The sequence below is a fragment of the Pieris rapae genome, chromosome 11 (assembly GCF_905147795.1).
Source record: "Pieris rapae chromosome 11, ilPieRapa1.1, whole genome shotgun sequence".
NCBI lineage: Eukaryota > Metazoa > Arthropoda > Insecta > Lepidoptera > Pieridae > Pieris > Pieris rapae.
This window is the reverse complement of record NC_059519.1, coordinates 987,574-1,011,912: the sequence shown is the minus strand read 5'-3', so window position 1 is coordinate 1,011,912 and position 24,339 is coordinate 987,574. Positions and strand designations below refer to the sequence as shown.

At 34.1% G+C, this 24,339-nt stretch overlaps 1 protein-coding gene across 5 annotated transcripts; it reads right to left on the bottom strand.

The window, feature by feature from the left end:
- Positions 1-139: 139 nt before the first annotated feature.
- On the bottom strand, positions 140-22,467 carry LOC110995577 (glycine receptor subunit alpha-3). 5 transcript variants are annotated; one of them, XM_022262793.2, is made up of 11 exons: positions 22,241-22,467; positions 8,980-9,047; positions 6,296-6,363; positions 5,509-5,729; positions 5,159-5,241; positions 4,650-4,775; positions 2,793-2,991; positions 2,339-2,546; positions 2,001-2,111; positions 1,662-1,730; positions 140-1,311 (listed from the first exon to the last, which is right to left on the bottom strand). In XM_022262793.2, exons 1-11 carry the CDS (start codon positions 22,327-22,329, stop codon positions 1,081-1,083), a joined length of 1,473 nt encoding a protein of 490 aa, XP_022118485.1. In that variant the 5' UTR covers positions 22,330-22,467; the 3' UTR covers positions 140-1,080. The 5 variants fall into 5 exon arrangements, with proteins under 5 accessions (XP_022118485.1, XP_022118484.1, XP_022118487.1 ...); XM_022262792.2 differs by having other exon boundaries at positions 4,623-4,775; positions 22,241-22,465; XM_022262795.2 differs by having other exon boundaries at positions 4,623-4,775; positions 8,980-9,043; positions 22,241-22,465.
- Between the last annotated feature and the right edge of the window lie 1,872 nt (positions 22,468-24,339).

The following is a 24,339-nucleotide window of genomic DNA, read 5'->3' as shown; positions in this document are numbered from 1 at the left end:
GGGAACGCTGTCGAACGGGATAAAAAGTATCCTATGTCCGTCTCCTGGCTCTAAGCTACCTCCATACCAATTTTCACCCAAATCTGTTCTGCCGTTCTTGAGTTATAAGTGGTGTAACTAACACGACTTTCTTTTATATATAAGACAATGAAAACGCCAATTTTACGATTGATCTTGGACGGTTAATGTGGACGGTACTGATTAATTAATATTTGACTAGAATAAGATTTACCTATTTTGAGGTGACTTACATTAAGTGCCAAATATTTCTCAATTCTTAGTTCTTACCCTAGAGGAAAAAAGATAACCTAAAACATAATATGTCCTTGGTCAATGTAGAAATAAAAATTAAAACGGGTATACAACTATCGTGCCTTCTAGTTTAAATATAAGAGTGCTATGTTATTTTTAAATGGCAACATTAAATCTATCTTAAGAATATAATTTCGTCAACTTTTAAGTACACTTGTATAGATAATATTGTCTTAGATACTTTTTCAAATACTTAATTTCCTATATAAATCTATGCCATATAATATGTACAATATACCGAAATAAAACCCTGTTAAATATTACGAAACAAAAATGTTTAGAAAAGTAAACATTCATCGCGCCTACACATTAGGTACACGTAACACGAGTGGCATGTAAGAAGCTACACACTACACAGTATTAACGAACATAGAAAGAGCGACAAGATCCCGACTTCTATATTGAGTTTTGGTACAATGCAATCCCCAGTTGGTGATATCGTACAGATATTGAAATAATAACGAAATTGCATATAAACACTTCGGATCGCTTTTACAAGTTACAGGTCACCAGTTAAGTGTGGTACTTATGCAAGATCTTTAGCGGAATTTCAAATGTAAATTTGTACAGATTTCTGTAGCTAGATAGTTCTTGTAAATTATCAGCTAGATTTAAATAAAAAATAACAGGGTTTCATGTTTTGTATACTATGATATTGACTCAAATAGATATGGACGTTTTTGAATGCACCTATAAGTAACAGTTTAATTTTAAATTGAACTGCTTATCAGGCACTTTTCACATAAATATATATGTATTAATCTAGGGTCACCCGTAGCGCGTACTATGCATCGCTCGATGTGCCTCACTGAGGTAAGTGGTCCAATAAATCACTGTGAAAAGTATGAAGCACAGTGGAAACACAATAAGCGCGTATCTGTCTAAAGCGCCGTGCTGTGCACCACAGAACATGACACCTTTTTCGGCAGACGTGCAAATGCGCGCCCAAACGCCGTTTGCGCTCCCAGATTGTGGTATCGCTTCCAGAATTGGTGAGTCCTAAAATAAATGATATACTTTCTTAGAATATTCAGAAATGACGCTTATAAATTAAATTTGTACAAATTCCTGACGTCTCAGTTCGTAAATTTATTATCGAATTACATGTATCGTGCAAACAAAAGCTGTCGTGTATAGCTACTAATCTCTTTCTACAGGGTACTACTATTTTACCATATTCACTACGAACACCAAATTAATACCTACTTAATCAGTACAATATATCTAACTTCACTGATTGTTGATTTGTCAATACACAAGTTTCTAGTCGTGTTGCAATCTTGTACAAAAAAGAGAGCAGTGGATAGCGATACCAATTCACACTGTGCGGGGCTTTTGAGATCTGTTACCTTACTAACGGGTCTCGTCTCACATCCAACTCTATTTCCTCTCCAACTCCTTCTTTCCGAAGAGGTGGACTAGAAATTTTGTTCAATTTAGAACCGACAAATCCAATTACCAAATAAGATTCCACCCAGAACCTTTTGTTACAAGGGGTTTTATGAGGGGTTGTTGCAATCCAACACAGAAGCAATGAAGGTTAGAGGGGGTATTACTTGATCATTGTCCAGGCAAAAACCACAAGTACGACAAGTGGAATGTGCTTTGTGACTGTCTCCTAACGGAATGAGGGGTGAAACACATCTATGCTCTACATTGTATGAAGCTTATTCGAGTAAAATATTTACCCTCTGAATAGTTTGATGTGAAAACTGTTGTTTGAGGCCCTCGTCTTCGACACTCAGTTGTGGTGAGAAGACGCCGCCTTGGGGTGTACCAGTCACTGGGGTACTTAACCTCTGTGAATTTTTTTCTTCTATAAGATATTTCTCTAAAACATCTAGAAATAGCTGAGCCTAAGGGTCTGATCGGGCGTGGAGTAAAGGGCACAAACCCTGTGAAGCGCTCAAATATCTATCGGAAAAGAAGAACAGCTTTGGTGCAATTCTATCCAAATATGAAAGCTGTCTACGATCTCCCTACTTAAGTAACGAGGCTACTTTGAACATGCACTATTTCGTGTTACCTGTGAATGATTCATATGTAAAGGTGGTGCAAGTTGCGCTGCGGAGGCAGCTCGCCGTAAATCCTGCCGCCGTCGACTCCAGCTCTTGTCGTACCGGATCCCGAACAAGACCACAAAGTATTCCAGCAGGGCAAGGAACACGAATAACGTGCATGAGATCAGCCATACTTCAATGCATTTCAGTTCTAATGCATCAGGAGAGTTCGTGCTAAAATTTAATTAATCTCAAATAGCGATGTTGATAGTTTTAAGACAGAATCTTAGTGTGACATAAAATTTAATTTAAAAAAGTACCCGCAAACAGTGCAATTAATTAGCTTTAGAGCTTTCTGCCGAAGAGCAAACAGAGCTATTACTTAGCCTCAAGTTAATGAAAACTGTCAATTAGTTATATAAAATATATAATTAACAACGATGTATATTGTAACGGTATATAACGATGTATGTAACTCACCTCACTGTATCGAACATCGTGACGAGTGAAAGTAATGTAGTCACCAGGAGTACCATTCTTCCTGGTACAATCTCGGGAATGACACAGAAACTTCCCCAGGAGATGATAACGAACAGCGAAGAAGGAAGGTAGCTCTCCAGCAAATAACCTCTGAGCTCTCGCGAGAGCTTGATTTGTAGCCGTGCTGCTGAGTGTTCACCTGTTTAGGTAACGCATTAGCCTGGGGATTGTTAGTCGATTCATGGGCCTATCAAGCCGCGAAGACTACCAGTTGCTCTTTCCAACTAACTTTGTAATTGTGCCTGATCTATGTATTATTTGATGAGGAATGAAATATAAGATTGTTGCTTGGTAACTGGAAAGCAGACGTATAACGTATCTCGCAAGATATAAAAGACTGTATTTGACTGTTCCATTAATCTCCGACTTAATACGCCCATGAAAATTAACGTTCGAAGTAATAACCATTTTTCATGCATGCACTATAGTGGTTATATAGCTGGTTTGGTTTATACACACCTATATTAAAGTGTTATACGACATTTACCCACACATGCAGTGATGTAGGTAGCAACAACATAAAGTTATGTCACAAAAACATTCAGTATACAACAAAATATACGTGCAGCATACAAATTTTGTGTCTTGACTGTTGACATTATTAGTAAATGTAGCCGTTGTTAATGTAATAATTTAACACCTTATTTTTGGAATAATGTGTGTGCTACAAATGACAATTCGCTATAAACAACTGTTATATTTTAAAAACGTTCATTTGATTTGCGAGTTTTTATTTTAATTAGCTTTTTTATTAAGATAGATAAAATAAAATATCTAGCCATTTCAAATCTAATTAGCGTTATAGTGCTTACATAATGCTTTGTAATCTATGTACATTTGGTAAAAGTACTGTTGTATAGTCTCTAGCATTATAGATAAAATTCGTTTTATCATATAAATCAATTAGGTACTACCTGTATACTTAAAATGTATTTAATGATTTGCTTATAATCTGTGTCAAATTTTCTAACGTTAAATAATAGATCTAGGTTTTTGTTTGGCTGGTGGCTAAAAATTTTCATAATATTTAAATATAATTTTTAAAATATATATATATATATATATAAATCAAAACAGTGCTAAACTATACTACAACCAAGCCTACTTCCGTGATTAATAAAATTGCATACTTATGACGAAGGGCAAATGACAATCGCCCGAAAGGGCGTACCACCTCGTAGCCCTGCACACGCGAAGTAATCATAGCACTTTCACAAAAACAGTTTCTTTAAATAAACATCTTAAACCACACCTATAAAATAAATCGCAGTATATTTTTAAGGTTTATGTGTTTTTTATCCTTGATAACAAGAACAAAAAATTTGAAAATAGATTGTCTTCGTAGGGTTTGGTTATTGGGATGATCGATCGACTGTCACGGTCTGATTTCAGATTATTTCAATATGCGATTGTGGATTCATTATTGGGTTCAGGCGTTAAACAAGTATATTTTAATATTATTTGTCAAGTTTTATTTACTTTATTTGTCTTATATTGATTATCAAATATGAGTGTAAAGAACGAAAAGATTGCATTCAATTCGTCGCCAAAAATGGATTGTCTTCGTAGGGTTTGGTCATTGGGATGTAGATAGGAGATCGATCTACTGTCACGGTCTGATTTCAGATTGTTTTTAATCTGATATTATGGATTAATTATTGGATTCGGGCATTATTAGTCGCGTCGCACAAAGCGCGTTATGCGTGCATTGCGTAGCGTTAGTAAACATAACAGGCAAACCGAAGCGCTAAGCCATAAGTATACATTTACCTTCACCAAAATTTCGAATATGATTACTTTTGTCCGTGACGAAGGTGACCACGTATTTCGGCAGCCGGAACTCGTGTCGCTGCTCCCCGGCGATCCCGAACCATGGGGCGACTTCCCTCCACTCGAAACGGACGTCCTCAGTTGTGTATTTGTCTAAAATATTAATCGATCGATGGAGAAACTCACCACCTGGTGAGAGAAAACCCGGCAGACCAAGGCTGTGTTGGTGATCGGGTTGTCATCTCGAAACAACAGGTGTTTGAAATTGGATTTACGATGCATCTGGTGCATTAGGCAAAAGATGATAACGGAGACTAATGCCCATAAATAGCCATTAATGATGATGATGATGAAATAGTGAAAATATTTTTTTGTGGAAATGGTTGTGGAAAAACTGTACCCAAGAATGTACGTCACATTTTTGAGGCTGTTCCATGTATATCACGTTCGTTAACTAATGCAGGTGGTAATTTTTACAGTAGTAAAATCAGGAAGAATACAAATACGAGTATTAAAGTATTAATAAAAATACTTACAACTGCTAAAGTCTATTGCGCAGTTCTGTACATCTAAGGGGTAGAGCACGAAGTCCATCTCGCATTTTATTGTTATTGTGGCACTGTAACATATAACATATATATCACAATTCATTCTTGAATCAAGATCAATATATATTATACTATGTAGGCACTCTTAAGATATAGTGGAAATAAAACAACATTCATTCCAATTGCAGACAAGACTGATTCTTCTCTGATAAGATAACTCCTTCTCTATCTCCAAATTTGACGTTACGATGTGCTTTTTAAAAAATATATCTTTACGTGAAATACGTTCGAATATTCTGTGTGTAAAAAGAAATGTTCAAAATACACAATAGACGAACCCAATACTGACTGACACGGTGCGATTGGCATAAAGCCGTAAAGAGGCCATCTCCTGTAGAACAGAAAGTATTCTCATAGTCTGAAGCTGCCAGATGTACAGGTCCGGCGTCCATATGAGCTGACGAAACTCCCATGGCAGATCGATAAACGGCCTTCCAGGCGGCACATTCAGGCGTATCTCCTCCCACGAAACTTGCAGGAATACATCCAGTGTTATCTCCTAAAATAGTACTTATATAGAAAAATTTAAAGTAATTAAGAAACGATATCAAGGATTTGCCTATTCTAATTATATAGTTTTATATATATTTTCGGGTTGCTTAAATATAATATAATATATAACCCAAAATCCTAGTATGGGAGCCAGTGCACTTTGCTTTATCTAAATATCCTGTATAATAAACTTTTTTCCTTTTATTTATATAGACGTTATAAAGATATTAAAGTATTTACGAATTCGCCCTAATTTCTCTTGACAGGGCTAAAATTATTTGATAGTGCAATTAAAACAATTAAAAAAAGCGTTGTTAAGCATCCTTATTATTTTTTTACTAAGTAAAAACTAAAATTTATAGTTATATTGTTTTTCTCAATTTTGAAAGTCATTTTTTATATTTTCATGTACATAAAATGTATCGTATGTTTGTTTACCGTAATTGTCATATATTTTATAATATATTCTAAAATTGTAGAAAATTAAGTAATGAACTATCATAATTGAAGGTATAAGAAGCCACACAAGTTTTTTTTGTATTAAATAATAATTAAAAATTAATAATGACTTACCTCTCTATTTTCATCGACACCAGACACTCGATTCACGTTTATTCCTATGTATACAGTGGTGTTCTTGCCTGAAATTTTATAAATAAATAATAAGAAGATATCGAACAACTACCCCGGCATGGTTGTGTTACTAAGGGATAACTATATAAAAATACAAATGTTTTCTCTTTATAATATAATATGGGACATTATCCTAAACGCAAATGATGTTGAAAAATAAATATTATGTATATTTATTTCGTTTCATTGAATTTCCGTCATCTATTTAGGACACTCTGGATCAACAGACCGTAGAAGCGTTAAAAGAAATTAAATTGACTCTTGACTCAGCCATATTTTAATCTCATTTTGTCTATAAGTATCAAAATTGTAATGCAGCAAGAGAAAAATGTGTAGGCGGGTCACTTTGTAAAAGTGGTATTCGCCGCCCATGGACACTTGCAACGCTGGATTTTTTTTTATAGAACAGGGGGCAAACGGGCAGGAGGCTCACCTGATGTTAAGTGATACCGCCGCCCATGGACACTCTCGTTGCTAGAGGGCTCGCGAGTGCGTAGCCGGCCTTTTAAGAATTTGTGCGCTCTTTTCTTGAAGGACCCTAGGATACTAGCGAATGAGCTGCCAAGCTTTCTGGGATTGGTATGTTCTTTTAAAAATGCTGATATTTTTGTCCCGTATTGCAGATATGCGGTTCTCATTGAAAAGCCATAACGTGTTGCATAGGTTGTTGGAATTATCAAGCTTATTGTGGGAGATATCCCCGATCGCGCCGCTCACCAACAGTAATAGCTAACTGAATTTAGTATGGTGTTTTTACATAATCAATATGACTATAATTGGAATGCGCAGAGGCGATGAGAACTTGGAGAAACTGATCGTAGTTGGTAACACAGAAGACAAAAGATCTCGTGGCCGTTCACCAACTAGGTGGACTATACATTGTTATAAGAGACTGGACAGAAACCGGTAAAAACAGATAGTCCGCTCCGGTGTCTTTGCCGACCGCAACGCCTAGACATGAGCTAACGACTGAAGAGAGAGATAATTGGAACGCAAATATCTTTTTTAGCCTTTGTGGCTATTGAACGGTTTGTTAATATTTTGAGTTACAATTGAAACAATTAATGTTTATGTATTTTTAATTTGAGAGGCGTATACTAATGTAGAACTAGGGTCTAGAAAGTACAGAGGTAAGTTAACATAATAATTTTAAACTTAAGTATATTTTTTTATACGACAGAGAGGACAGCCGTAAAAGGCAGCTACCGCAGTCCATGAACCTATATGAGTGGTCTTGCCTTTACGACTTTTGCCTTTGGGGCGGAGTATGCTCTCTTTTTTTAACGTTGAAGGTGTATTTCCCAGAAATGACCTCTGATGTAAGCCGATTCCACAGCTCGCTAGTTTGCAAAAGAAAATGTGTAGAGAAGCAGACTGTCGAAGATTACCAGCCAGCCAGAAGTAATGCGGATGAAAAAATGGTAACAATATGTACCTACAATTAATTATTGTAACTATGCACAATAGCCTATCGCCTACTTTCATACAAAAATATTCAGTCATCAGTGTTGGACTAGTGGCTTCATTCTCTCATCCCTGAGGTTGTAGGTTCGAGCTCGGGCTGTGGACCAATGAAATGTCTTTCTATGTTCTAGCGAAATTTAAATGCGCATTCGCTCGAATAGTGAATGAAAACATCGTGAGGAAATCGGCTTGTCTTAGACCCAAAAAGTATGCCCCATAACTATTCTATTAACAAAAAAAAATTAATTTTCGCAAACACGGCCTTCATAACGTAAACATTAAAGTTTTATAAATTATAACCATACATCATCATGGCTTAACTAATGACCGCCTAAGTTAACTATCTGTTATCTGCCGACTAATATCCGTCCCTAAGTGGACAGGTCATGTTGGCGCAGCAAAATGGCTAAAAATAAAATTGCTAAAAATATACGGTGTGTAAAACTGGAACACCCTTTTTTCGTCACGCCTAGATTTTTGAGTATTTCGTTGGGTCTAAGTGAATATTAAAAAATACGGCTGCGAAACAGGCTTTTACCCTGTAACTTCCAATAGGGATAGCGATCAATATTATATCTTAATAATGAGGTTTTGTTCCCCATGATGCCAAGGTGACGTCATCAGTACTATGTGTTTACGCGTTGTTCAGCGGACGCTTCAGAGAACAGGTGTTCATGCGTACAAAAGAAGAGATGTTGACGCATTATTGCATCCGATCTCCTCCAGCTCTACAAGTCAGGGCGTATTGCCTTGACTGCGCCAAGGTCCATTCCACATAATTTATGATTTTAACAGGTGATCGCGTGGTGGGATGTGGACAAGGCAATACGCTGTTGCCTGCCTCATACGAATGCTGTTGCCTGCCTCATACGAATGCTGGTGGCGCAGTTTTTAGTGTGTATGCTACTGCGCAAGTCCACAAAACTCTCCACCCAAGGCAGTCGCAAATGCGTACCGTATTTCCAAAAAATAACATCGCCACCTTTGGACCCTCACTACCAGAATGCTATATCTGCTATAAATGCTCTAGCGAGTGTATTTAAAATATCGGAACTTATTTTTGAAGGACCATGACTGTTATAGTTTGAAGGACTATGACTGGTTTTATATAATATTGGTGCGCGATCGGGGGAATTCTAATATCCAATGTTTGAACTTACCTGGTGGAATGTTTCTGCTGTAATTGGTTGGAAGCTGATACGCGTATTGGTCCATGTATAGTATCTGGCTGAAAGAAAGTTAAATATATTAAATTTCAATTATGAACAAAGATAATAGTTCAATAAAACAAGGTCATAAAATCTGCGGCTTAAAATAGTTAGCTCTGTATCCATAAACATGTTGAATCTGCTTACGAGATCTGTCAAATTATTTCTTACTAAAAATTTTGACATTTGAAGTAAAACTGACATTTGGTTGTTAGTTGATGTACATATTTAATAATGTTGTGATGTTTTTCAGATTAAAGCAAGGTAAGTTATCTGTAATACGCCTTTAATGTTGTATTATGTTGCTGTTGAAACTATTGATGACAACAAAATCAGTGGCTTAGTTTAACTTTGAACGAATGGACTACGGCTATAGACTGTCAAGTATAAGTTGGCGTTCCAGTGGCGGCGCCTCCTACAACCCTCTGTGTTGCCACTTTTTTTGTTTAGTTTGGATTGATGGATATTCTTAGATATTACATTAAAGGTAAATAAAAAACTCAATAACAAAAAATTATTTTTTATAGTAATTATGGTCTGTTAGAGGCATTATTCCTTCCATGAATTCTTCAGAGTCATCTGTGTCAGAAGAATCTGAGTCGCTGCTATTCAAATCAATTAAAAATGGTTCCATTACTGTTTCAAGGCGGTTGTCTGTCATACGATAATTATTTTCAACATTTATAACGTGATTACAGTGTTTCTGCCATTCTTCAGCAGTTATTTTGGAAAATGCACTATGGATTCTCTGTTCCATGTTTTCAGAGAGGCCAGTAACATTTGTGTCTGCAAATATTCTTTTGAACGAACTCCAAATGAATTCTATTGCATTAAAGTCACAATGATAAGGCGGAAGTCTTACAGCCTTATGACCATGTTTCTTTAATATTTCATCAATTAAGTAGACATTCTCCTGATTGATTGTTTTTATAATTTCATACAATTCTGCTTTTTTCATGGTTTCCAAGTATGAAAGATTGTTTTTTTTTATGAAATCTTGCATCTCTTGTTTCTTACTGTTCATTGTCACGCGTTTATTTATTTTAATACAGTGATATGACGCATTGTCCATCACTATTAATGAATTGGGCTCTAAGTTTGGGATAAGCTTTTCTTGTAGCCATTTACTGAAGTTATCTCCATTCATCTCGTCGTGATAATCTCCACTTTTGATCTTAGATTTGAAACACAAAAGACTATTGGGGATAAAACCTTTCTCACTTCCGGCATTCACTATGATCCATCTCTGACCTTCTGAGACTTCTGTAAGGACACCTTCAGTTTCCTCAGACTGCCAACATTTTTTAACTTTATAGCCAGGGTGTAAATAAGTCTCGTCCAAATAAACGATTGGCCTCGGATTGTCACTCCTTCTATTATTGTCTATTTCTCGTAAAAATCTTGATCGCCAGGCAACAACATCATATCGCTCCATGAGAACCATCCTTTTGGATTTATTCTTTTTATAACTAAATCCCAACTTGTGTAGTATTTTTCTGAGAGATTCTATACTACCCTTGAAATTGATGTCTGCCTTTAGATCACAATGTAATTTTCTGAGAGTAGGGACGGAATTATTTAAATAATAAGATTGGATTTTGCGTCTAATAACACAAAGATCAAAGTCATCCAAATCAGAAACAGTTAATTTTCTTTTTCTACTTTTACCTGGAGTGACTAGTTTTATCGTCTTAGCCTCGGAAGTAGTGTTCTCTGGTGTGGAATTGTCATCACAAGCTGTGGATGTGGAAGGTCCTTGAGCTGCTTGATTAGGGACTTCAGTTCTCGCTGTAAAATTACTTTCCATGATTTTTCCCTCTGAAACTATACGGTTCACGGTTCTTTCAGAAACACCTTAAATAAAACAAAAAATATTTTAAGTTATCCATCAATCACATTTACTTTCAAAAGCAATTATTATTTTTCCCTAAATTTGGGGATATAAATATCACTTTTAACTGGCAATACTTTACCTGTCAAAGCCGCTGTTCGAGCATTCACTTGTTGAAATGGAATAATCGGCCCATTGTTACGTTTCTCCTCTTCACAAAAACGTTTTACAGCTAGAATAATTTCTCTAGCTGCACTCCGCACTACTTTTGGCATGATTCGTAATGATTTTTACACTTTAAAACACAAATTGTTAGCACCGACACACGTGAGGCTACCAAGCTGTTAGAACTGTCAACACAACTGTCAAAATTAGTACCTTTTTCTGCCACACGCCAACTTACACATGACAACCTATACAAAAGACTAGGCGGTATGACGGTCAAAAGACTATAAGCCTGCGCCTTGGGCGGAAAAAAAAGAGTGGACTACGGAAATCGACTTTGTTTCATACTATTTAAAAATTATTGTATGTTTTGTATGTATTAAAATATGGTGCGTAGTTTAATCTGACATATGTAAGCTAAGTAAACAGCTTACATACGTCAGCCGTATAGATTATCAAATGTTGTTCAATACAACCTCAAACAATGCAAAGATGTTTGTAATAAAGACTCGATTTCATGTGAAGTTAATTTCAGTTAATGTGCGGTTAAACAATTTCGTATCTGTTTGCGGTTTATCTTAGGAAATTGTATGAAATCATATGAATTATCCGTTAATAGTAAAATACTATGTATGATAGATATATCTTACCTGCACTATATGTAAAAATCTCTTCGTATATAAGACAGATCTTCTCGACGTATATAAGAAACAAAAAGGTCTTTTTGTTTCTTATATACGTCGAATATTTTATGCTTTTTGAAGAGAAACTTCTTTATCCGCGTTGAATAAAATTACCGTCACATTTTGCCGTTACGCGCCATATTTTTCTTGTCACTACCACGGTTGATTCGAAGCCATTAATAACGATAACAATACTTATAGTAATTACCAACCGTGTAAAAATTTGTTAATTAATTTACAAAAAATATATAATATATTTCAGAATTTATATTTAGTTTTCTTAATTTAATTTAATTTAACCAATTTATGTAAAGTTGCTTATAGTAGATCATTTTTCGAAAAATAAGGTAATAAAGAAGTTTTACTTCTTACGTGTGCACATTTTTTTTATAATCACATTTCTTTAACTCAAAATAACCCAAAATAAAACTCTTCAATATCCAAAATACAAGTATTATTTGTTTTGATTTTCTTTTTGATTATTACTTCGAAGACTAAGAAAATCGGAAATATTTAATTTTAATCTTAATATATATATATATTTCTTGTGTGCGTGTGTATGTGACTGAACTCCTCCTAAACGACTGGACCGATTTAGACGAAATTTTTTGTGTGTGTTCAAGGGGATCTGGGAATGGTTTAGATTCACAATTTTGTCCGTGGACAATGTTTTTTTAATTAATTTTCAATTTATTAGTTGTTGTTGATTTTGGAATGTTTTACATTGGATCCGACAAACGGCGCTACCATCGCAGTGTCAAATTTTAAATAATATTCGAATTTTAATTTTAGTCTGTCCCGAAATTTAAAAAAAGTTTTGTTATCATTGTGTTATATCGTGTGTGACCATGTGCTGGATCGTTAGATATTTAAAGAAAAACACTTTTAACGGATTATAGTTATTAAATTTAAATATATAAAAAAAATTTATAGGTTTAAATTTAAAATTATGTACAAATAATTAATAATTATAAGTTAAATTAATAATTATAAGTTTAAATACAATAATACATAACTATAATCCGTTAAAAAGTGTTTTTCTTTAAATGTGTAAAAGTTATGTTTCGTTAGATATTGTCATAACATTTGAATAATAATTTTCATCAAAATGGCTTATTAAAAATTGAAATTTTGAAATTAAAGACGTGTAGACAGGACAACGTCTGTCGGATCCGCTAGTTTTATTATATATTATTATTAGTTTAATTGTTTTATATATATATATATACATTAATTAAAATTATAAAGTTTTTAAAGACGTTCCTTTTATTTTTCCTTTATGAACTAGGTTTAGTTAAAATATTTTCGAAACTGTTATTCTATACAAATAAGTTGAACAAAAAGTAACTTTTAAGAAACGAAATTATCGCTTGGAAACAAAAACGGGTTGATTTTTTCGACATGTCAATATGTGATGCATCTCAGTTGCAGGTTATCAATAGGCACCCAATAAGAGCTGATGTTAAGCTCCAATGTCTGTTTTAAACAGACATTGAAAATGGACAACAAAATGTTAAATATCTAACTAAATAATAACCGTTGGTTTCTGTTTAAAAGCACATAAAGTCAGAAAGTCCATCGGTGCACAGCCAGGGATCGAACCTACGACCTTTGGGATGTGAGTCGCACGCTGATGTAGTTAGTGACTTCACTGCTAAGAATGCTTAAAGAGCTTCTTAAAGTTTATTTCTTCTTAAATTGATTTTATTTATTTATTATACAATATAATATATAAATACAGTTTTGCATGTTCTCCCAAAGCTTGAAAGTCCATATGTTATAATGGATTCAGCTACTGCTTTGTATAGTAGTAGCAGAGTTTTAAGATTTATTCTATTTTTTATTATAGTGAATTTGGCAAATATCGCTCTTAGCCTTAAACAGATGGAATAAAGTGCATTTTTAGGTTCGGTCATCTATTGTAAGCCCCAGGTACTTGTGGTTATGAACTAATTGTAAGGCGTTGCAGTTATAGTTGATGGAATCCAAGCAATTTGAACATTAACCAACCGCTTACATGCGGTTGTCTTAAATTTAGAGATGCGTTAACACTACCACCAACAACAGCTCACAGCGATGACGTTGTAAACGAGTTAATATGTAAAAGTAGAATATACAGTGTTATATATAAATATAACAATTGAATATAGCTCTATCTTGCTTCCTCACAGTGTGGCAAAGACTAAGCCCATTATGCTCGATATATTTAAGAAAATCCCAAATCTGCTGTACTTCTTTCAATGTCTACATCCTTACAAATGTCAGTTAATTGTTACATTACTGGCAGATAATGTAGCCAGTTAAAAACTTCGTTAATGGTAGGGAGGATCATCTCACTTAAATACCTAAGAAAATATGTTAAGGAAAGGATATTCAATATCAATCATCTATATACAACGTAAATATACGGAAGAGAAGAACCGGCAATAAACTCTCCGCCACTCTTTTTAATGCCAAGTTTTCGTTTTACACAACGTTCGTAAGGAGCTGCAACCATTACACCATGTTCCACATGTCGTTTTATGTAATCAATAATAATATAATAAATTAAAAAACAAAGATTTGTCCTCTATCAGCAAGAAGCATGATGAAATAGGGGTACGCACTTACATTCTTATGGGAACAACATGCATATGCGTAGTCGAAATAACTAATATCACCGCATACACGAATTCAAGTACGACTAGTCACCACAAGTAGCGCCCGTTCACGAGTATGACGCATGGCCAACCATCGGCCCTCTCGCCATGTTTTAGGGAGAGAGACAACCCGACGCATGGACGCCGAACGTAGGATTATAACATGAATTAAGAAAATAAAAGTAAATTATTAACACTGAAAAAATTGCTAAAACGAGTCAACGAAAGTTCTTTCTGGAGTTGCTGAAATATGCACCGAATAATTTTTCATCACAGCAGGCATTCAATAAATAAAAGTAGTTTCTTTAAACGTTACGTGTAACATGTATCGCATGGTTGAGTATTAAAAAATGTCCAGCTTTGAATTAACCTTGAAGCATGTACGAGCAGTAATTACTAATTGCAGCGGTTGGAAAATCGCATGTCTTCAACTTGACACGTTCAAGACTTGACTTACAACAAATTAAAGACATTTTATTTATTTTCATTTACTATATCTAGTGGTTAGCAAAAAAGTGATACATTCAGATTGATTAATTTTTTAACCAAACAATCAGTCATATAAAAATGGGCACATGTCATAATAATTATCATTATGTAAATAAGGACAGTTAAGATATTAATAATTGTTGTCAATCAAATCTTATAGTCTATCTAGAGTATTTACTCTCTCATACTGTAAACCATGCCTTGAAAAATTCAGCGACCCCTTGAAATCACACTTATTCGTTGTGCGAGGAAAGCACTAGCGCTGGGGTCACTATTCTACCAGGGGTCACCTATTTAATTAGCACCTGTGTTCTTAAACCCCACGGCCCAGGAGGCCCAACTCTACTCCAAAGGGAAAAAAATCAATCTTGACGAAAAGACTTATATTTAAGCCGTTTTTTATTTTCCGCCTGGTCTGCGGCCGGCCCAGCTCTATTACTTTTCCGAGGGAGGTGAGACGGGGCAAACGTGTCCACACAAGTACCATCCAATGACCGTCCCATCTTCCAGGGGATCAATGACATCCAATCCGGCCGCTTGCCATCGTCTCTAGCGATGTATGTTAGCTGGAACATGGAATCATAAAATCGGCGTATGATATCGGCGAGCGCGGTGTGGCACGAAAAAATATAGTTTTGGTTATTATTGTTTTTATTTTTTAATTTGTGGTTGCTTGTTTATTTTTTTCCTTGCTAGCTCGCCTTTGTTCTAATGTAATTGTTGTATATGCGTAAAATTTGTGTTGTCATGTTTTCTTGTATAATTAACTTAATAAATAGAAAAGCACATACCTTTAAACGACTTCGTCGACTTCGACTTAACGTAATTATGAATTATGCATTTAATTCAAAAAATAAAAGTACGTGCATATATTTCACAAGAAGACGAAACATTATTTATTTTTATTTATTTATTTCTTGACACTTCGTTGCAGTACTTTTTTACTAATAAAAAAATACAAATAACAACGATGCAACGGGTGACCATATCGCTAATAAGCGATCTCTTCCAGGCAACCCTAGTAAGAAAAGAAAAAAAAACATGAGTGCAAGCAGTGCATAAACAGAAGTTATATAAAAAAAGATTTATATATAAAACCTTTCTCTGGAACTAACTAAAAACTAAAAAAGCTAATTTTAAGGAACCATGTATACCAGCGAATAGCGATGCAGTACAAAAGAAGAGGAAATTAAAACAACGTTTTAGTCTTTAGACAGCCTGTGAAGCCAAAGTGCGTCTTCAGCCCCATAAGCAGACCTTGACCATTCAGGGGTACACCATTGAATATGGCTTCTAACTAGATATTAATACTCTTAAGAGTATATACGTAATTACGTGGGCGTATTAGATGTATGAACGATAATAGAATAATGCCATAACATTCATCTTCTATTTAAATTATGCGTTATCTGAAACGTTCATATTCAATACGTTTTGTTTTTCATAAAATGTTTTCAAATTTTTTATCTTTTGCCTTAATCTACTGTTGTGTAACGACACTAACCATACAAAAAACTAAAATGTTGACTATAGCTAACTTCAGAGTGTCAGTGATTTGTGACGGTGCGCGCGCATTGTAAAAATTTACTCTTATCATTTTTTCCTAACGCGCCAATAGAAGTATAACTTCTAAAAAGTATATGAGAAATGTAAGCTGTAACTCTATTTTTGTAATTATTGGAAATTGAATAATTATTTTATTTATATGTATAAGTCTAATCACTTACTATAAATTTTCAAAATAAATTCATTAACTAACGGAATGGATGTGATCAAGATATTGAGAAGCGCATTAGTTTAAACTATGTAGGTATATGTTTAGTATGTAATCCAAAACGTGCAGTGGTGACATCTAGGAATGTCAACAACGAAGTGGTATAACTATAAATTAAGTTAACTATGCAAGGCAATATTTTTAAAAGTTTTTAGTTCTCATAAATGAGATAGTTATTGCATGTTACAGTGAATTAAACCAATTGTTTTGATTGCCCCTTGCTGAAACTTTGTTAAGATAAAGAAGAGCGAAGCTTCCCTGTCACAGGTCTCTGACTTACAAGGGAGGTCTCTGAATCCTATTGTATATATTGCTAAATAAATAAATAATTTTGAATTTTGAACAAATATTACGAATAAAATATATCTATTAACGTAATATAAATGAAAAGATGCATGTTATAATGAACACAGTTGTCTAAAATTAAGACTACTTATGGCGACGTGTATCTCGTATATACATAATTATTAATATTAAGTTTCTCATGTAAATAAAATATATTTTTTGTAATGAGAAATAAAGTTCCTTAAACATAAAATCTAGAGATGTGTAATTGCTTAATTCATGCTGTGCGAGTAAATTAAAAAATTTCCGCATATTAAAAACAATTTTTTAAAGAAATATTTGTTTTAGTGTTACATCGTATCAAAGAAAAGTCGTATACCCTTAAGTATGTGTAAATGTCTGAGTATGTGAAGATAGAGACAGGAGATAGTTTCCGTATTAGTCTCTCCCTTTTCTTCGATAAAAACGCTGCACATCTTCGTGACGTTCTTTAAAAATTTTACCATCATGAGCCTAAAGAACTTTCACTTCAAAAAACCTATTGAGTCCTATTCGGAAGTCATACCCGAAGTCTTACCTTAGTAATATTAACTCCAATTGAACTTGAACATCTCTTCTCCTTCTGTTTTACATTGTTATCCATATTTATCATGTTAGGGCCATATATCAAAAGAAATAAATTGTAAAAGGGTTTAAGTACACCGTACAGACTGAACATCTGCTATATTATTATCCATCAGTATTTAATTCGCTTACTATAATTACGCTTGCATTGAATATCTGTGCGTATCTATTCTGACTACGACAGACGTAAATCCGTTAGGTATTCGGGGCAAGGGTCTATTTTAGTTGTCACAGTTACCACTATGTATATTTGGGTTATTAGTGACGCACATTGTCTGATTACATCTAATTTTGGCGTGAATCTATTATTAATTTTGGTGGTCATACGCTGATTTTCATTGTGATATAGATCGTAGGTAGCTGCTATCAATATACTTTATTGACAGTTGACAATGACAGTTATTGGTTTTCTTTTGTTTTTTGATATCGCTGTGGTCTATTTCTACTACCGCCAAAAGTAACATATTCACACTCCAAGCTTTGATAAAGATGATTAATTTGATTGAGAAAATACATTTTTGACTTGTTCCCTTACAGAGATCGCGGTCGAGAATACATATACATATATATGTTTTATATATATATATATAGACCCGTTTTATTTATACACTTACGAACAATCTTAAACAATATCTTCTTAATATGTAATATACAGAAACGGAGAGTATTCTTACTGTGCAACAGTAGTTTAATTATAAATTGTCAGTATTATGTACAAATTATATAACGTCAAGTAAATATGTCAATTCAAAGAGACTGCCAACGATACAGGGAAACATAGAGTGGGGGGTGGTGCACTTATGTTTTTACACTAACCCTCTTTTGTGTTATTCCCACGAGAATGTAAGTGCGTGCTCCTATTTCACCATGCCCATTCCTCAGAGAGGACAATTCTTAGCTCTTTTTTCGTTTATAATATTCTTATTAATATAGTTATTTACTGAAAGAAGTCGTGTGGTACATGATGTAATGGTTGCAGCTCCTTACAAACGTTTTCTGAAATATAAAACTTGGTAATTGGAAAGAGTGGCCGAGAATTTATTTTCAGTTCTTGTCGTCCGTTTTACGACCTTTAATTGAGAACTGGCGATAAATGTGAAATGCATTTAATTAATATTAAATGCATATTATTTATTCATTTTCTTTATTCAAGTTCATAAGTGTACCTAAATGAATTATTACCTAAATGAATAAATGATTTTGAATTAAAATAAAGTATTTTCTTTCATTTTTCATAAACCATTGTGTATGTCTTGTGTGTACAGATATAATTGATATTTTTATCTACCTTGCTGAATCCGTGTTCATCATGGTCGGATTTTATTTTTTATAATAATGTGAAAACCTCGTAATTTTATACTATTAAATTATTATATAAATCATCTTACGTATTTTAATTTCTTCTATACTCAATGGACATATCTTTTATTAATTTAGAAGACTATTGTTCCGACCTTGCACCCTCACTTTCATAACTTCTAGTTAAAAATAGCATTGGTCTTCCTCTATTGTTTTCGTTTCTTTTTATCAAATATGTCTGTATGGGTCTGTAGTTAATAGACAGGTAAAGATACAAGAATTTTAATAACAAAGTCGTTTGTGTCGTCTGTGGTTGTCCACTGTTGGGTTTTTTAACCCAATCGGTCGGGAGTCGACCTGGTTTTTTGCGAATATAATAACAATCAAACCAAAAGCTTCAAATAAATCTCGGTATCGTATGTTTATCTGTCGACGTAATCATGAGTATTTCTAATCTAAGTACTGGTACTAATCCCAGCTTAAACTCTGACTTTCTCACAGTGAATTTTGTTCTATTTATTATACTGTTTGCTAGGTTTTTTAAATTAATTTAAAGGCTGGTTTCATAAAAAATATATATACCCTGATTTACTTACATAATTATAATGTTTAAAGAACTTTATTTCTCATTACAAAACAGAAATATTTTATTTACATGAGAAACTTAATATTAATATGTATATATTATATACGAGCGAGATACACGTCGCCATTAGCCGTAACAATTTTAGTCAGCTATGTTCATTCTAACATGCATCTTTAATGCCTTTTTGAATTTGTCAAACACTCCAATATTGCGAATTTGAGATGGTAATTGGTTAAATAATTGCACACCCTCATACCTAATAGATTTCTTCAAATAATTTAAATAAGCAAACTCGCTCGACGAGTATTGCGTGTCGTTGTGTGTTTGATTTTTTTAAACGACAAGCAACTATGGATAGAGTTTTATTGATTATCTGACTATTCATATAATTATGTAAGATTTAAGGTTTCTTACAGCCTGTAGAAAATAATAATACACGATAATTAAAAAAATATATCAATAACACTAAAAGGCTGTCAAACCGCCCAACAGGGATAACTAATTACATTTCTTAAGCCATAATTCCGATAGTTATAGCTATTGTTAATTGTCCGTGTTGTATGAAAAATGATACGAAGAGATTTTTACATAAGTTGTACATAAACTTGTAACAAAAAGCGGCCCATGTGCGTCATATTGACGTTGACTATTTAGTGCACCGTCTTTACGTTGCCAAAAATAATTCTAATCTAGTTAAAGTATCTCTCGCATATATACTTCATTTTAATTGTGTTTTGAGCACGATGATATTTGTTTTTTAGCTTACGACACATAATACAAAAGTCGACAGTGTCCTTATTACACGAACAGTATTGAAGTCAATGAATTTCTTACTATGTTGGACATTTTATTTATTTAGGGGGCAAATGAGCAGTCTCATCTGGTATAAAGTGTTTCTGCCAAGAACACTTTCAATGCGCTGCCGGACTTTTAAGAATTGATACGATGTTTCTTGAATTCGAATTGGTTTGGTTATACTTCAGTAGGAGGCTGATTCCACATTGTGGTAATGCGCTGCAAAACTGGATTTAATAATGGTCAGTTTAATGGAAGTAAGGGAGACGACAGTATTTCCTTTTCAGTACCAATGTGTAATCATATCCGATGTCTGGTAAAGCACTTTAGATGTTTTTGATTCCCTTCAATAGGCCTTACTCCGTGACTTCAATGTAGATTCCAATATCTTTCTCAACGCTACTTCGGATCGGAATATCAGGAATCAGTACAGTAGAAAATGCGACTTATAATCAGTTATTTAATAAATTCATTGAAAACTTAAGAATTTTTTATTTATTTACTTGCGTATGTGCGTGATTTATGATTGAAAAATATTTTTTATAGAACAACAGAAATGTTCATATTAATATGAATAATATAGATTAAGACTTAAAACAAATTTATCTACCTCTTCTACTTGTTTTCGTCTGTAATATTTCTGTTTATCCTAACCTAACCTGTATTATTTCTGTTGTAATATTAACAGATTAAGACGCCACTTCTTTATCATATATGCAATACAGAGATGTTTAGGCTTTGAGGCATTGTGGAGAAGAAAAACTGCCTTCCTCAGCAGCTGAACCCTCTTATAGCAGTTTAAATATGATTGTTATTAGAACTGGCTGTTCCGAAAACCGTTTCAAGGCTATTGTTGTTTACTTATTGTTTATGTTTAATTCTGGAAGTTATACTCCTTTCTGCGCGTTATGGAAAAATGATGAAAGTAAATTTTTAGGCTGCGCGCGCACACCGTCACAAAAAACCGACACCCTGAAGGTAACAATGGTCAAGATTTTACTTTTATCTTTTGCATGTGTCGTATTTTCTACAAATAGAATAAGGCAAAGATAAAATTATGAAAAGATTTTTAATCTTGTTACGCCAAAGAAGTATATTTACTTACGCCTGTACATAGTACACACGATGTTTTTTTTATTTTATAGAATAATACAAAATGATAATGTGTTACATTAGAAAACCTTGTGATTTGTTTGAAAGTAAATCTTATTTAGCGTCGCGACAAATGCATATAAAAACGGATTTTTAATTTACTTTTTATGTTAGTTAACGTAAGGCCATTTAATAACTGACTGGGTAGTCCATTATTACTTCCTACTTGCACCATGCAATAGATTGCAAATAAATAATCTATCAAAATTTTTATCATTTTAGAGTTTCATAAGTTTTCAAAGGATAAATTGTAATTTTATTATATTACATTACCATCATTTGGATCACGACATATTTCTAACTAAAAAGGGTAAAATGAGTCCATAACTTTAGTAGCTACAGTCCCACAGACTTGTCAAATTATAACACCCTATGTGACAAATTTCATTTAAAAAATTTTCCTTTCATTTGATAGGTCTTTTTTATTAGGAAATAATTATAAAATGTGTTGGATAACACAAAATAATTATTTTGAATCAAAATATGTTGTGATTAGTAGTGTTCATTGTTTTAATCATATTAAAATAAGATTTAATTCTGTAACCGTAACTACTTCAACTGAAAAACGTAATCATTAATTAACTTCATTATGTTGGTCACTAAATCTGTCAGAAATGTGGCAGATCCACGCATCTGGCCAAGATCACTCCGTTGGCAATCCCAATAAGACGTGTTTATGTCAACATCAGCCTTGCTAACCAGCCAAAATTCACTTTTACTAATAGCTTTCTGTTTATACGTAAATACCTTAGTAAACTCCAAGTAACATTTATTACTTGTATTCAATACCCCGTCACAGCCTGACACCAATATAAAATGCCAAATAAAATCATACACAACTGGCTAGACACCGGTAATCACTGGTTATCGCTGAGATTATTTTTATCGTACCTAGCACAATCGAGGAGTTCCCTGTTGGGGGAAAAGGATCCGCCGCCGGGCGCGACGAGCGCTAAAAGGGGCATCAGCAATCTCCACATGACGGCGGACGGCGCTCGCCGCTCGCACACTTGTTCACAACACACACTTCTCTCATGTTCACAGGCACATCACTGGTATCGAATCCGAGGTCCGAGAAGCTGCGAGCGCGGTACGAGACTGACGGCTGAGCGGGCGGGCGGGCGGTGATGGGCAGTCGGCAACCTTCACTTCCGTAGAGCTCACCCTGTGATGCTACGCGATTTACGCGCCTTGCATAGCTATTACATACGTAAACAACGCATTTTGTAGGCAATATTCTGTGAAGAATTCAGAATAGTCTGTATAAACTTTGAAATTCAGAACTCTAAAACAATTACAATCAAAGTTGGTTTTTTTAACGTAGACATTTAAAATGGGTGATGTATCTAAAACCTAAAGAACATATTCCTAACATATCTACGATTAAATTTATTTTATTGTAAATGATATCTTTTAACATTGATTTGTTTGATTTAAAAAATAATAATTACGAAACAGTTATTTAGTAGTTTTTATATACAAAGTGTTTTTATAGTTATATAAATGAAAATAATTATATTTTTTAATCCCTAATAACAATAGTAACTAAGAATAAAGTTTGTTTTGTCGCAATCGCGTGACAGTAGCTGCCGTGCCCCGTTGGACATTTCAGTTTTGCGAAATAAAATCAACTATAATACAAGATTAATTTGGTAAGTTTAATGATCTTTCACAAACTTTTAATAATGTTATAATCATTATAGTAATGTTAATTGATTGAAATAACCAAAGGGCATCAAGATGTATTGTACGCAGTTAGACCAGACATTGTCTTACTTTAGCTATTTAGATTAGATATATAATAAAAATTAATTTAAATTATTCACGCGTAAACAGGGTGTGACTGTGCGTGTATCGTTATTCATTTTATTTAGTTTTTACTTTTTAGCAAATTAAAAAAAACATTGTAATATTTAATTTAAAAAAAGTATGAAACAGCTACATCGTTTTGTCTGTGGATTTAAGTTTTCGTCTTATATCATACACGTCAATTTTGAGTAGTAGACAAGCGGTTTCGTCAGTATCAAAAGACAGAAAAATCCAGATTACGTTAGACGTTTTTTCTCATGAAAAACATATCACTTACATGAGAAAAATGTAAACGACGCTGTTATTGTATTAGAGTCTACATATCTTACAAAAAAACTTCGCAGGCATATTCGAAACGGATCCACTGCTATTTCCCGCATCTCAGGAGGCAAGCTGTTGTATTTACTCGCTAAATAGGTTATATTATTCCGAAGATACATCTTAAGGGATGACAATCGCTTGATTGGACCAAATTAATGATAATAGAACCCTATACAAACCTATCCTAATATATGTTGAATAATTATTGGAAACTATAGTTGACCGACTTGTCGATAGTAATGAATACAGTCAAGTGCAGCTTATGTAATTGTGTTTATATATACATGCACACCAGCACATATCTCATTTATTGATTTTGGTTTCCGCTCAAAATAGAATTGGAATAAACATGGGTAACTTTCAGATGGCTTTAACATTGACAGTGTTCAGAGGAGTTGTTCGCATCAATACCTACCTGCTGCAAAGTGTCATCAGCGGACGTAAAAATTCCACCCGTATCACCTCGATGTTCGTTCCACAACTGAGCGATATTTAAACATACCGCCACTGTGTGGAGAACCACTGCTGCCTACTAAAGTATTTTAGAATCAATTCCACTTAAGAGCGTACCAATTCTTAAAAGGCCGGCAGCACACTTGCGAGCCCTCTAGCGTTGGGAGTGTCCATGGGCGGCGGTATCACTTAACATCAGGTGAGCCTCCTGCCCGTTTGCCCCCTGTTCTATAAAAAAATTAGTTATCTATGTGAAAAGTTATTTCGAGTTTGACGTAAGAAGAATTTGACTAGAAGGACCTTGACGGCTCACCCCGGGCATGAATCTGCTTTTATTATATCGTTAATGATTTGAAAATCCCGCTACGCTAACCACCTACTCGTTTTTGAGTATAAAATTGCAGTAA